This window comes from Talpa europaea (assembly GCF_964194135.1).
Source record: "Talpa europaea genome assembly, chromosome: 1".
Taxonomy (NCBI): domain Eukaryota; kingdom Metazoa; phylum Chordata; class Mammalia; order Eulipotyphla; family Talpidae; genus Talpa; species Talpa europaea.
This window is the reverse complement of record NC_140073.1, coordinates 120,767,426-120,781,340: the sequence shown is the minus strand read 5'-3', so window position 1 is coordinate 120,781,340 and position 13,915 is coordinate 120,767,426. Positions and strand designations below refer to the sequence as shown.

Genomic DNA, 13,915 nt, shown 5'->3' with positions numbered 1-13,915 from the left:
GGCTGGCTGGCTTTCTGCAATGTTGGGGAGAAAGATTAATGACAGCTCTTCAGGTTTTACATCTTACCATTTCCACCATCAAAAATGGATGGATGAAAGCCACATAAGCAAAAGGGGAAAAATGGTATCAGAGAGAAAATTCAAAATACATCCACCCTAGAAGGTAGATGTGAAGAGTTGACCAATGGGAAATGATCCAAGGTTGGTAGGAAATAAAGAAAAAAATATTGAAAGATTGGCAGAATCTCCCACTTTGGAGAATAGAGTAGCTGAAATATTACCTCTAGATAAAACTTAGTATTATCACAACCTGGTGAATGTGTAACATAAATTTTTTAAAAGATTTATTTATTTATGCATACAAGAACTGGGATACAGGCCAGAGGTACAGGGGGTGAAAGTATCCACCAGAGACAGAGTAGGGAACAGAACAGGCAGAATGACTAAAATACACTGTGAGGGGAGCAGCAGGAGAGACAAGAGAGGTCTGCTGCACCATGTGGGTAGCTCCCTGGCTGCCTGGGGATCAAATTCATGCTGCAGAGGCTGCAGATAGCTTCATAGTGCTGTGCTTAACTCCTTGAGCCACTAGGGAGGCCCCTAAGAGTTGCTTTTAGGGATGAAAAGTCAGGAGGCATACAACTAAGTTTCAATTGCTTCTGAAATACTGTGTGTGTAAATAGTGGAAATAAAGCAAATATGACAATTTTAAAAATTGCTGCATGTTGGTGGCTTATATGGATAGTCACTGCAGTGTCAATGTTTTAGTATATTTCAAAGTATTTATTATAAAGGCTGAAGGAACATAGAGGTCCCAAAAGAAAATCTCAAATTTTAATAATCAAAAGCAGTATTTCAGGAAGATACATCAAGTATTACGGCATGGTTGAAATTAGGCAGAGGAAAACAACAAGGAAATCTAATGGGAGATTTCTGTACAGTCCAAACAGATGGGGTTGGAGGACAGGAAAAAGTGTGGGTGGCAATAAAACAAAAGGAATGGACACTAAAGGCACTGTGTGGGATATGGATAAGAACCCAGGCAGTGACAGGTGACTGTGGGAGAGCAAGAAAACCGACTCATGATTGCAGGTTCTCCCAGACAGATAATGAAAGGATTAAAACAGATGAGGTCTAAAGGGGAGTGGATCTGATGGGATAAGACAGAGTCTTTCAATAAATAGATTTGCATATTCGCTCTTCCCTGTAAATACAAATCACATTCTGAATGGTGTATGTGGTATAATCTCCTTGCTCTCTGGAAGTCCAAACAGACAACGTAGCACACAAGCACCCTGAGAACAGAGGGGCAGACACACTGGGGATGGAGCCCGAGGGAGAACAGCCGCAGCCAGCCATATGCTGCCCTGTTAAGCCACCTGTTCCTGTGTCTCAGTTACCCTCGCTTGGAAGATTTACAGAAATTCTGGGATTAAAAAAAATTCAAAAGCTACACTGACAGGGTGCTTTTTAAATGGTAAGAGCACTTCATTTGAATGCACAAAAATACATCCGTGTCTATAGATTAAAGTAAATGTGATACCCTTTCTCATGTTTTGCCCATAACTTTCAACTAAAGGGGATCCTGCTGTGAATACAACTCTAGATTAACCTTAATGGAGAAAAATTTCATAAATACATACAATTCCTAGTAGCTTTCATAAACTTTTCAGATTTAGCAGAAATCCAGGCAATGGCTATGTGCAAACATTTTTTAAAAGTCTCAGTTAAGATGTTGCAACCACAATCATTAAAAATTCCATTTGAAACAATTCAGTCTTGTGGTGGTGTGTGGAAATGAAATGTGGGATTTCTGAAAGAGAAAGAAGGAAGATGAGTTGTTTTCACGATAAATGGGGAAATACCCAGCAGACTGCCAGATGGGAGACACACGCTCCAGGGGCCATCCAGGCACAGCCGGCTCGAGCACTCACGTCAAGGACTGACGTGTCAACGAGCAGCATGGCTGGTCAAGGTGGTAGCACCCCTGTTTGAATGGCAGGGAAAGCATTTCTGTTACAAATCAATGAGCAGGCCAAAAGTGCCAACTATTAGCTCAGTGAATCCAAAGGGACAGAAATGAGGCTTATGTTTAAACACTGATTTCAATTCCTTTATTTAATAAAGACGGTGCATCATCAGTGTGGTCTATTCAAGGAATGTGGGCACTGTGGAAGAAACCACATTATCTTTTTCTTTTGGAAAGATGAACCACAAAAGTAGGAAATAAGATGAATTCTGGGAATACTAAAGATAAAGGGGGAGGAACTACAATCACAGAAATAGAGAAATAAATCTAATGAGAAAATAAATTATTTCCTTCCACTTTTCTACATCACTATGAAACTCATTTTAGTGTGCTTGCCTCTGGTAAACAGGCTAAATTACTTACCCCAAACCTGTCTCCACAGTATCCCATAAGCCCCTCTAAATTAGAGAAGCTTATCACACTTATCATTTCTGTTCTTTATGGCCCCACTGGGTGTTCTCTGCAATCAGTGATGATGAAATCCCTGAGAAGTAGATGCTCAGTGAGTTTTGTTTAGAAAAAGAAAAGAAAAAAGGAATGAAATCAGGAACTAACCAAATCTTGTACATTATCTCCAGTCCCATAAACATACCCACATGTTATTCTGAATTCAAATAAATACCTATTTTCCCTTCTTGCTACTTTTTAAAGCCAGTGTTGCTCTTGATCTAAAACCTGTATGCTTTGGCCATTTCACTCCAAAAGACCTTCAGTCTTTCTTCTAGATAGTACCCTTTTCAGGTGTACATCTCAAGCACAGGGATGAAAAAAGATACTCAATTTCATGTATCTATATGGGCACATTTTTATTAATTTTTTCATTCAACAAATGTTTATATAGAAATGCAGTCCCAACCGAAACAGTTATTGGATCAGGCATCATCTACCATCCAAACTAGATGAGAAAACAAATGTGGAAGGGGTGCCCAGACGCCGGGGTCTCACACCTGAGCAAGGTGGAGATGCCCGTGAGAGCACAACACAGGGCAACCCAGCTCAGAATGGAAAGTCAAAAATAAGTGGAATTTAAGCTAATATCTGAATACAGTAAGGAAGGTAACTGGTATGTGTGTGTGTGTTGGATCAAGGAAGTGTGGCAAGCGGAGACACAAGCTGTGCAAGGCCCAGAGGTATAAAACCTGTCACACTCAAGGTACAGAAAACTGGAGTGTGGTCATGAAGTGGAAGAGAAATTAGATCTGAGACTCAAGGGGGAAATCATGCAAAGCCTTATCAGTCATGGCAGGACTTTGACTTGGTTCTCAATATCATGGGAAGATTTGTACCTAAAAATAAAATAATCACTATGGGGCAGGGAGGGAGGAGTTGCCCCCCATGGTTGATCCTTGGAGTATGAACATCAAGAATGGACATTTTGAACTTTTCAACGTCAAGAATGGACATCAGGAGGCCAGTTAAGATGCTGACCTGAACTAAAGCAAAGGTAACCTGAGCTAGAGTATGGGCAGTGAAGATGGAAAAAAGTTAACAAATGGGGAATACTTAGGAGACAGTCTTGATAGGGGTTGGGGATTAAATCAATGTAGAGGAAGTAGCAAGGACAGCATCCTTTTTCTCCTTTGTTGGTCAGGAGAGCTCTTTATTGGTTCTTAGTAACAGTAGGGATGAGTGATGAGAGAATAGTCAAAAGGTAAAAACTTCCAGTTATAAGAAGTTGAATTCTGGGCATGCAATACACAGCACTGACAGCACTGGACCACAGTTAAAAGATAAGATTTGTTTTTTTTTTTATTCTAGAAGGTACAACAGGAAATCTAGAGTCTGCTTTTAGACATGTTAAACTGAGATGCTTGTGATATATCCACATAAAGATGTCAAAATAATTGGTGTCTCTGGGATGTCTTAGCATATAGATGGTATTTAAAGCATGTGCAGTAGATGAGATCACCCTGTGACAGGGGAGAGAGAGAATATACTTAAATTTACTGGCTATATATTAGAATATCAAACATGTTTTGGATTTAACATTGTTACTTAAGTTTCAGATACAGTCTTTACATAGTAAATTATTCAAGAGTTATAGACTTGATACTGTTTTGTTAATGAGGAGTATTGATAGGAAAGGAAAGGAGTAGATTGGACCATCATCTTTTCATCTACCTTTGTCTTAGCTATCCATGTAGAAGCTACTGGATACGGGATCAGCTGCATTCCCCATCCCTGCACAGAGTTCCAGGCTGTGAGTCAGTGCTTATGTGAGGAAGCAAGACAGTCATAATAAGACTTGAACTTGTCAGGGGTGCCCATATCTTTTTTACCTCCATGTCTGTGCCCCATGCTGTTCTCTGAAGCTGCAGCTTTCCAAGTCTCAACACATGTTATTATTTATCTTTGGAACATCAGAATGTGTCAAAATACAAATTTCTCCATTTGGATTTTCAAGTGAATGATCGTGCAAGATAAAGAAAGAAACTCTTCACTCTGGTATTCACTTGTTGTAGCATCTAGCACTTCCAATATAATCAGTTTGTGAAACCAATGAGCTGTGAATTCAAAAAGTGAGTAAGGCAAATAATGGGTTTCACCAAGTTGGGAGATTAATACTGAAAGCTTGGTATAGCACCGGTGATGAAAATAGCAAGTTCAGTAACAGACTTACATTGCTATATGCTAAAATTACTACTTGGACCCCCCAAACAGTTTAAAGAACAAAGATGAATACTTGTTTCAGCAGGTGGGGAGAGACTTAGGTTTTTATAATGCCTTCCTTAGGAATTAAAAACAACTATGATAGGCCCTCATCTGTTAAGACTGATTGAGGTTTATAATCAGGCCTGGGGGATTAGATGACTCACAAAGTCATCACAGCCCTTATTAAGATTTTAACTTAATCTCTGTGAACCCATCTTTCAGTGGAATAGCCAAGAGCCAAGATGCAGAGAATTTCTGGGTTGACTGCCAAAGATTTATGAACAGAGGGTATTTTGAAGTATAAGGTATCCCATAGATTATTAGATCATGAGAGCTAGATATAACAAAATAATTCAAAGTCATGTGATTTATCAAAAGATATTTGTTGCATATCAGTAACCATTTTACACAGAATGCAGAAGCAAAAGGCTAAAAGAACTAACCAGGCTACCTGCATCCTAAGCAATCAGCTCTTTTAAGGGTTAAAACCTTCTGGCAGTTATGCTGTTGTCATGCTTACTAATTTTACCCATCACATGTGCACAATAACAAAATTCTCACTTGTTAAGAAAACACAAAAATGGTATTTGAGTCTGAATGTTACCTTTGTTCTTTTCTTTCTGAGTCCAAGTCGTAATTAATGTGGCAGGTTTTCTTAACCTTTTGGGGGTCAAGGAGTCCTTTGAAAATTTTACACATGCTCTGGTACTGGATAATTCCAGACTGTATAATTTCAGGGTGCTTATGTATCCCCTACACCCTCCCATGTTCTCCAGAGAATTTCTGCCTTTCTTGGTATACAGGGTAGTGAGTGTCTGACACATAAGGGGGAAAGCGTCACCAGTCACCACCGTGAGTACTTTCCTCCCCCATAATAACACTCTATACTCATCACAGCAAGTTATATTCTCGCTCCATTTCTCCCGAGTCTCCCAAGTCTTCCTCCTATAGCTTTACAGCCTACATTTCCCAAACAACTGATTCACAGATTTCTTCTCTATATGAAATATTATAGCACAGAAGCAATTTTTAAAGTACACATTCTTTTGACTTTTGATTCACAAACATAAATTAGGTAAGTTTAAATTACAAAAGAAGCTCATTCATATTAATCATGTTTGCTATGAAGGAAATCATCATATTATCCTCAGTAGTTTTATCAGACCTTGTAACTACTAGGTAATAACATGATTTCTTTTAAGATGTGGATGTATTTCAGGTTATGTCATACACTTTCCAAGCATATAAGAGCAAAGCACTTTGGAAGTCATTTCTATCTCTTTCTAGTTCCAAGAACCTACCATTCCAAGAAGCTTTATCACAATCTGTGGAGTAAAAACTTGCTTTTAAATTACTACATATTTTAATTGATATTAGACATTGCTTACATAAATAGTACTGGATCAGATAAGCTGCTTTATACACTACACAAAATATTTTTTAAGAAAAATATTTTTGCATGTTATACATTATGTGATTTTTCTTAAGATTATAAATGAGAGTAATAAAAAGAAACAGTGAAATTTCAAAAAAATATCAAGTCTTTTTGCTAAAAATCCAGAATCTAAAAGCACAAATACATTATATAATATGCTTTAGGGAGTACTTATTCCATGAAAAGAAGGTATTTGTTTTTAAGTGCAAATATTTGACCTATACCAGTTCATTTAAATTCATAGAAGTACATAGATTTTTCTTAATTTCAGGTATACAAATTAGTTATAGCTGATGTTTTCATGAGACTCACATTTGAAACATTCATGATTCATTTTACTTCATAAAATAAATTAATCCTACTATGCCCATATTCTTGGTGATAGGTTTCCTCTTACACAAAAAAGATAACCTACTTCTATTCACTTTTACAGTAAATGGACAATCTTTTGGTAATCTTGTTTTAGCCACCCAGACATTTGTAAATAAATCCTACTCATGCAGATATGAAAGAACCTTAGCAGCATGCTTAGTGTTTTGAAGAAACAACCACTTGGCCATACAGATCCATATTTGACAGCTTAATTTCCATGCTTTCCAAAAACATAGGAGGGCACACAAGGGTAGAATTGATGGCAAAATTTAATCAGTCATAAAATTCAGAACCTTTGCAGCTTCTATTCAATTCCTGGTTATAGTTAAAGCATTAGAAAAATAAAATCATGCATCTATTCATCCTGTTTCTGTGTCATATTTCTACCACAAAAAAGCAAAGGAGTGAATAAGTGGGAATGAACTAATGGACTTTGGTTTTATTTTTCAGAAAGTCCAAAAGATACAGAATTCTACAACATCTCTGGAGTACTTATCCCACAGATAAGCCAGGGGCTACACAGGATGAATCCTGGGTTAAGGCTGGACATTTCCACAAGCTTGCACCTGGTGATCAGGACACTTAAAATCCAGCTAGCTTTTTGGTGCATAAATAAGAATTGCTATTTATTGGCTTGGGTATGTAACTGTTTTACATTTCTGCAGAGCTAAAAAAGTAAAAATATATGCTAATAAATAATATTTCTTTACTGAATAGGAAAAAATCTGAAGTATAATAACTGATCATGCTGGCAAATGCTTAAGGCAAATGTTAAATTATCCCCTAAATTGTTATGATATAGAGACCAACTTGAGAAAAAAGCACATTAAATAGAATTGAAATCCCACTCACATATAAATGAAATTAATTTTAAATATAGAATTCTGTACAAGACATAGAACCTTATCACAGAGAGCTTAACAGGCATTATCAACTCGAAGTTTCAGAGAAGCTTAATACATTACATGATAGTACTGATGGGAAGCAATTACCATTTCCTGGACACCCTCCATCCTACATGAAAAGGCACTCAGAATCACTCATTTCAGTTCAAGTGAGCTGGCTTTGCACTCACAGATACCAAGCATTTAAAAATACTGCCTGGTCCTGACGGCAGTCATAAAAGAAAAAGAATTTAAAAGGCACAGATTCACTATGTCTTAGGTGTGTGGATCATACTTACATAAAAGGTCAATTAAAGAAACTTCTCCAAACAGAATCTTCAAAGCAAACAAGCTGCTTTTGTCAGTTTTGGGTATTTCACTACAAACCATAGCTTTCATAGTTCCAGAATTTTCCAGAATTTTTCAAAGCATACTTGCTACCGATAGCAGACAAAATATACTGTACCCATTTCATAGTTAGGGAAATTTGGACAAAAGGAAATTAAGATACATGAAACTAAGTAGAACTAAACCAAGTGAATGAATGACAATAATACTGCAGCTAATCTAGACAAACAAAGTTGAAGGAGATGCAAGTTCAATATTGATATATTTAGGAGGAAGACTTTTTAAAAGATTTATTTATTTATGCATACAAGAACTGTAGTACAGGCCAGAGGTGTGGGAGGTGAAAGGATTCACCAGAGACGGAGTGGGGTGCAGAACAGGCAGGTCAACAGAAATACACTGCTGAGGGGAGCAGTGGGCAAGTCAGAAGAGGTCTGCTGTGCCATGTGGGTTGCTCCCTGGCTGGGGATCGAACTTATGCTGCAGTGGCTGCGGATAGTTTCATAGGTTGCGTCTTAACCCCTTGTGCCACCAGGGAGGTTGAGGAGGAAGACTTTAGTTTCAGAAAAATATTTGGTAGTTTCTATTCAATCATTAAGAATATTAAAAAATCACCACTAAAACACATTGGACTCAAATTCAAAACAATGGCATGTGTTTTCAACCTGTAATCAACACCAAGAAATAGCTCCCCTTGGTTATTAAAATCCTGGAAAGAAATCATAATCATTTCATTTGGGCATATGACCTCAAAGCTTTAGATAAAACAGTTGATATCTAATCACACTTATCTTATTGACTTTCAAATTCATTGAACAGAAATAAAATTAAAAAGTTTTATGGATGGGAAATTTCCATCAGGTTTGTTTTAATCACGTTACCTGAATTAATACAAAGTAGAGAGTAATATTTTATGTTGAATTTTATTATTTTTAATTAAACTGTATTGAGGTTCTAGCTGTATAGTATTTTTAAAAAAATCTTCAAAATCATACCTATTAGCCCAGCAACTCCTCTCCTAGGCACTTACTGAAGAGCTATGAAGATGTGTCCACACAAAGATTTGTATAAGAAAGTAGCAGCTTCATTTACAATAGCTAAAACTGGACATAATCCAAATATCCATCAACAGAAGTAATAAACCAAATTTCAGTAATTCATACAATGGAATACTGTTCAGCAATAAAAATAATAAACTACAGAACATGAATGAAACCTATGGAAATTTGACTGAGCCAAAGAAGCCAGACACAAAAAAGTACATGATATATGATTCTATTTTATGAAGTTCTAGAAAATTCAAAATTAATCTATAATGAAAATAATCTTAACAGTAGCTGTCTCTGGGTAAAGAGCAGGGATTGCATGGGAGAAGGGTTATGAAGGAACTTACTAGGGTGACATAAATATTCTATATCTTGATAAGCTTGAAAGTTACTGGGTATATCCATTTGTTGAAACAGTTAAGGTACATGTGTACATTTTTCCTTCAACCCCTCCAGAAAAATCCCACATAGAGATAACAGGTATAGGAATAAGTGAATTTAGTCATTGTTAAAGTTGGTAATGGTAAGTAAGGGCTTTTTTAAAATACTATTCTATTTAATATCTACATATCTATTATTTCCCAAATATAAATATATACACATATATACATATGTATGTATAGTCCAAAAATATATATCAGTGAAATGTACAATAAAAAATTTTTATACCATGGATATATACCTCTTAAAAATCTTTCTCTATATACAGAAGACATTTATAAAAATTCATGGAGAGCCCTGCATCTGCGTTTCACATGGAGATTTTGAAACAGAGCTTGTTATTTTCTTCAGCTCCCCTCCCGACCCCCAGCATGCATTCATCTAATTGGACATCAGAGTGAATATGATATCATTGTCTCAGTTACCACCAACACCCCAAATTAATTCTTCCCTGGCCACTCAAAATATTTATTTCTAACAAATATTGGTGCAGATAGAGAAATCTGACCTGCTATATACACTGGAGAAAACTGATATGACAGATCTCAACCTTAGTCTTTAGTAGCTCTGACCTCTAAAGATGATGTTTTATAAATTAATGAGAACTGTAAATTGTTTTATTTACATCCTGAATTTTTAATACCTTGTTTAACTTTAGCCTCTTTTTTTTTTTCAGCAGTACAAAAAGACCAATGTTCAGAATCATAAAATCCAAAGAATGTTAAACAAGATCAATGGTTATTTTCTCTATGAACTAATTAATAATAAAGCTCAGTTGTATACCAGTCCCTAAACAGGTCTTAATTTTTTAAATTTTGCCTGAGAAAAGTCCTGTAGTTTCATTCATGTCCAAAGAATCAAAATACTTTACAGAGGCAAAGAATGAAATTAGATTCAATCACAGCTATTAAAAGATAAATTAATAACCTACTAGGTCATAAGAGGATTACACACTGGAGTAAAGAATCTTGACAGAACCCAGTAAGTGGACTCAAGTATTGGTATTGATTAGCTCACTACAGTCTCATAAACACTGAAATTAACAATTAACAAAATTAACAATTAACAAAATTAACAATTAACAAAAATCAAAGGTTCAAAATGTATACACTTTATAGCTTCTACTTACAAATATTTCTACTAACCTAACTTTATTTTACATATATCCTCTGCTCAATTCCAATGAAGAATTTCATTAGATTTAAAACAGTAAATACTCAAAAGGTAAAAAAGATCATGAATGCCAACATTCATTTGTTCATTCATGAACTCTCTGTGCACCTGTACATACCAGGTACTCTTCTGGGTACCAGAAACATAGCAGGGAACAAAACAAAGTTCAGACCACAGAAAGCATTCATTCTAGTAAGGGGAGTCAGGCTTCTATAGAAAGAAAGGCTGAGGATAAGGCGGAGAGGATCAGTGTGAAAGGACTTGCAGATTGCTATTTAAGACAGCCTCTGTTACAGTGACATTTGAAGCAAACCTGAAGATAGTTAAGTTCCAAAATTTCATGTAAAGAAGTTGGCAAGTGCAAAGCCCCATGCCAGACCCACTTGCAAACTGAAGAAACAAAGTCAGCACGGCTACAGAAGGGTGAGGGCCAGTGATGAGATGGGGAGGAGTTACAAAGGATCTAGGCTTTTGCAGGCCACTTTTAAGATCTGGCCTTCTAGTGTGAGGGAGATGAGAAGCCTTAAGAGCACTGTGAGCAGAAATGGTCCTATATAATGTTTTTAAAAAGATCAGTAGCTATGTGGGGAGAACAGACAGTAGAGAAATAAAGACTGAAGCAGGAAGACCACTTCAATCTAGAGATCGCAATGCACGAAAAGGATTATTTTAACTTAGTTTAGAGGTTGTGTTTCCTTATACAACTCAAAATTACAGTAAGTAAAATAATAAATTGGTCTTTTCTTGCCATTGGCTCAGGGAGCCAGAGTTTTTGAGGGAAAAGCAGGAGTGCTCATGTTTTTTTCAGGCTCTAGGCTGATCTAGTGGACAGTAGTTCCTTTATCTTGATTAATAGGTAAGGAAGACAAAATCTGCTCGTTTCCTAAATAACCACCCTTTCCAAAAACATTCCCTCATAAATATGTTGATGTGTGTACTAGAATACAAAGATTATATTATTCCAGCTGTTCATCACAACCTATATATAATATCATAGCCCTCTAGACCATTTAACGAATATTCCTGAAAGAAATCAAAATATATTGCAAACCAAAACTCTCCTACATTTGTTTCATAGTTAATTTATGAAATCCCTCTCATAATGAAGGTGGGCTCTTACTCACTCTATCTCTAATGCCTTAAGTTTAGCAAAGAGCAGGTCTAACAGCAGCCTCACCTGCTCCATGTTTTTAGCACGTACCGTTATAAAAAGGTAGGTGTAAAAACACTACACACTGCAAACCTTTCAGGACTTTTAGCTACACTTGAGTCTTGTTAATTGGTTTAAGAGGGAGTCAGAAACACATGCTTTCCTGCACACTTTGGTGATTTCATCCTATGCTCAGAGCACTCTGATAAATTAAATCATCCTGACTGTGTCATGCATCGCAGCTGGCATGCTCGAGTATTGCTCTTTGATGATGAGCAAGCAGTACAAAATAAGCTGCTGATTCCACTCTTTAAAAATCTCATTTTCAACACCGTGTCTATGTTTTCAGGCAGGATGTTAAATCGAAAACATAATTCACTTTGGTTTTGCAGAAACCTCAGCCCACTAACCAGAAAACGGATTTTTTTCCCCCAAAGAGCAGTCAGTATCTACCGTAGGGAGGGAAGAGGTGGGGGGTGGGGAGAGGCTATTAAAATGAATAATCCAGCTTTTTTGCTTGCTGGCAGTGTTTGAATTGGGAGGGGGAATGAGGCAGGACCTGAAGGACTGTTTCAGCTACACATACTAAAGGTTATATCCTCACCCTCAGTAAATAGTGTCAAGAATGAGCCTCATTAAGTCTTACAAACAAGTAAATTCCCCTCTCTGGGGTCAGGCTTTTGCAGAACTAACATCACTACAGACTTTATCTTATCTGTCACCCTTTCCTTTCTCTCCTTCCTTCAGTTACAAACTCCTAGTTTATTTTGTCTTTTTCATTCTATCAGACATTCTTATAAAATGCCTTAAACCCTCTCCAGGATATGAAGAGATAGAAATGAATAATAAATCAAGATTTCTTCCCCCAGGTCTAAATTTAAATAGAGCAGGAGAGGCAAGATGGTGAAAGGGTTGTGTGGGTGTTTATTGCAAGATTTTTCGGTGTCTAGGGGAGGAAAAGATCGAGAACAGAATGCTGAAGGGATTTGAGAAGTGTGTGTGTGTGTGTGTGTGTGTGTGTGTGTGTGTGTGCGCGCGCGCGCGCGTGCGTGTGTACAGTCATTCCCCGGGCAAAGGGAAGAACTGAGGCAGGAAAGGAGAGGGCAGCATTTACCCCTTTCCCTCCCGACTCCTCCCCACCCACTGCAGTTGTCTGTGTTTTCTAGAAACCTCTCCCCCCAAAGGGCAGAATTCAGAAACCAAAGCTGAGTCCTGGGCAAGCAGTGTGGGGAGCTGGGCATGGGCAGAAACAGGCAACGGGAAGCGATGTGGCTGGGGGAAAGGGAGGAAGCGATGCCAGGGGAGCTCGGCAGAGAAAATGGGAAGGCCGGGCCGGGCGGCGGGACCTACCTGGAGCCGAGACGGTGGAGGATGCCCCGGGCACCTCTGGCCTCTCCTCCTCTGCCTCCTCCCGCTGCCGTTGCTGCTGCTGCTGCTGCTGCTGGATGAGGCTGAGATCCGAGCGGCTGAGCTCGGCTCTGGCGGCCGCGGGAACCAGCCGTGCCTTCAGCAGCACCGCGGCCAGGCCGAGGAGCAGGGTGCAAGGGACGCGCCGGCTGAGCCTCGCCATGGCCGAGAGCCACAGGGCCGCGGCGGCATATTGCGGGGCTCCGGGCGGCAGCCTGCGCCGGGGCTGCGGGCTCCGGCAGCGCCCGCTCGCTCGCTCCCCCTCGCGCGGTCCGCCTCGCACACCCTCACCGGGAGGAGGAGGCTGGGGCGGGGGGCCTGGGGGAGGGGGGAGCCAGCAGCCTCCTGCACGTGATGCTCGGGGCGGGACCAACCCCGCGCGGGGCCCGGGGACGATCAACCACCGCCAGCTGCTGCGAGGGGAGGCTCCACTAAGTGCTGGGCGCTGTGCCGGACGGGGCTTCCGAGGATGAGAGAGAAAAGAGAGCCTCTGGGACTCTTCGGCCCCTACCGAGGTCCTGGGAGTTGGCTGAAAGTGGAACGGAATTCCCCCCACCTGACTCCAGTGTGAAAGCGTAGGTGGTCCATGAATTGCTCAGTAAGGTTCAATTTGACACCAACGGGTCAAATGCCAAATCACTCAAACCATGTATGCAGACCTTGCTGTCTTACAGCCATGACTGGTTAGCTAGAAATTAAAGAGCAGCTTTCCAGTTTTTACTAAAATTTCTTCTGCTCAAGTGGCTATATGCACACTTATGTGTGTGAATTATTAATCACATTTTGTCTAATTGCAGCATACACTTTTCATTTGTTCAAAAATAGTTTGAGTTTATACCAGATGCTAACTGCTGCCAGTATTTAGTCAGGTGCTTGAAATAAGACACAACCCCTGCATTCAAGGAGCTGCTACCTGTTAGAGCAGAGGAATATAAATTAAAATCCGGTGTGGTGATTGCAACTGAAGGAACACCACAA

The 13,915-nt window shown here is 39.0% G+C and overlaps 1 protein-coding gene across 1 annotated transcript in view; it reads right to left on the bottom strand.

The window, feature by feature from the left end:
- Positions 1-13,100, bottom strand: part of FAM171B (family with sequence similarity 171 member B) — a gene marked incomplete at both ends in the record, with an annotated part of 53,496 nt that extends 40,396 nt beyond the window's left edge. Inside the window, one exon of the mRNA XM_084238257.1 lies at positions 12,881-13,100. Coding sequence (XP_084094383.1) covers positions 12,881-13,100 — 220 coding nt within the window. The remainder of the gene's footprint in view (positions 1-12,880) is intronic.
- Between the last annotated feature and the right edge of the window lie 815 nt (positions 13,101-13,915).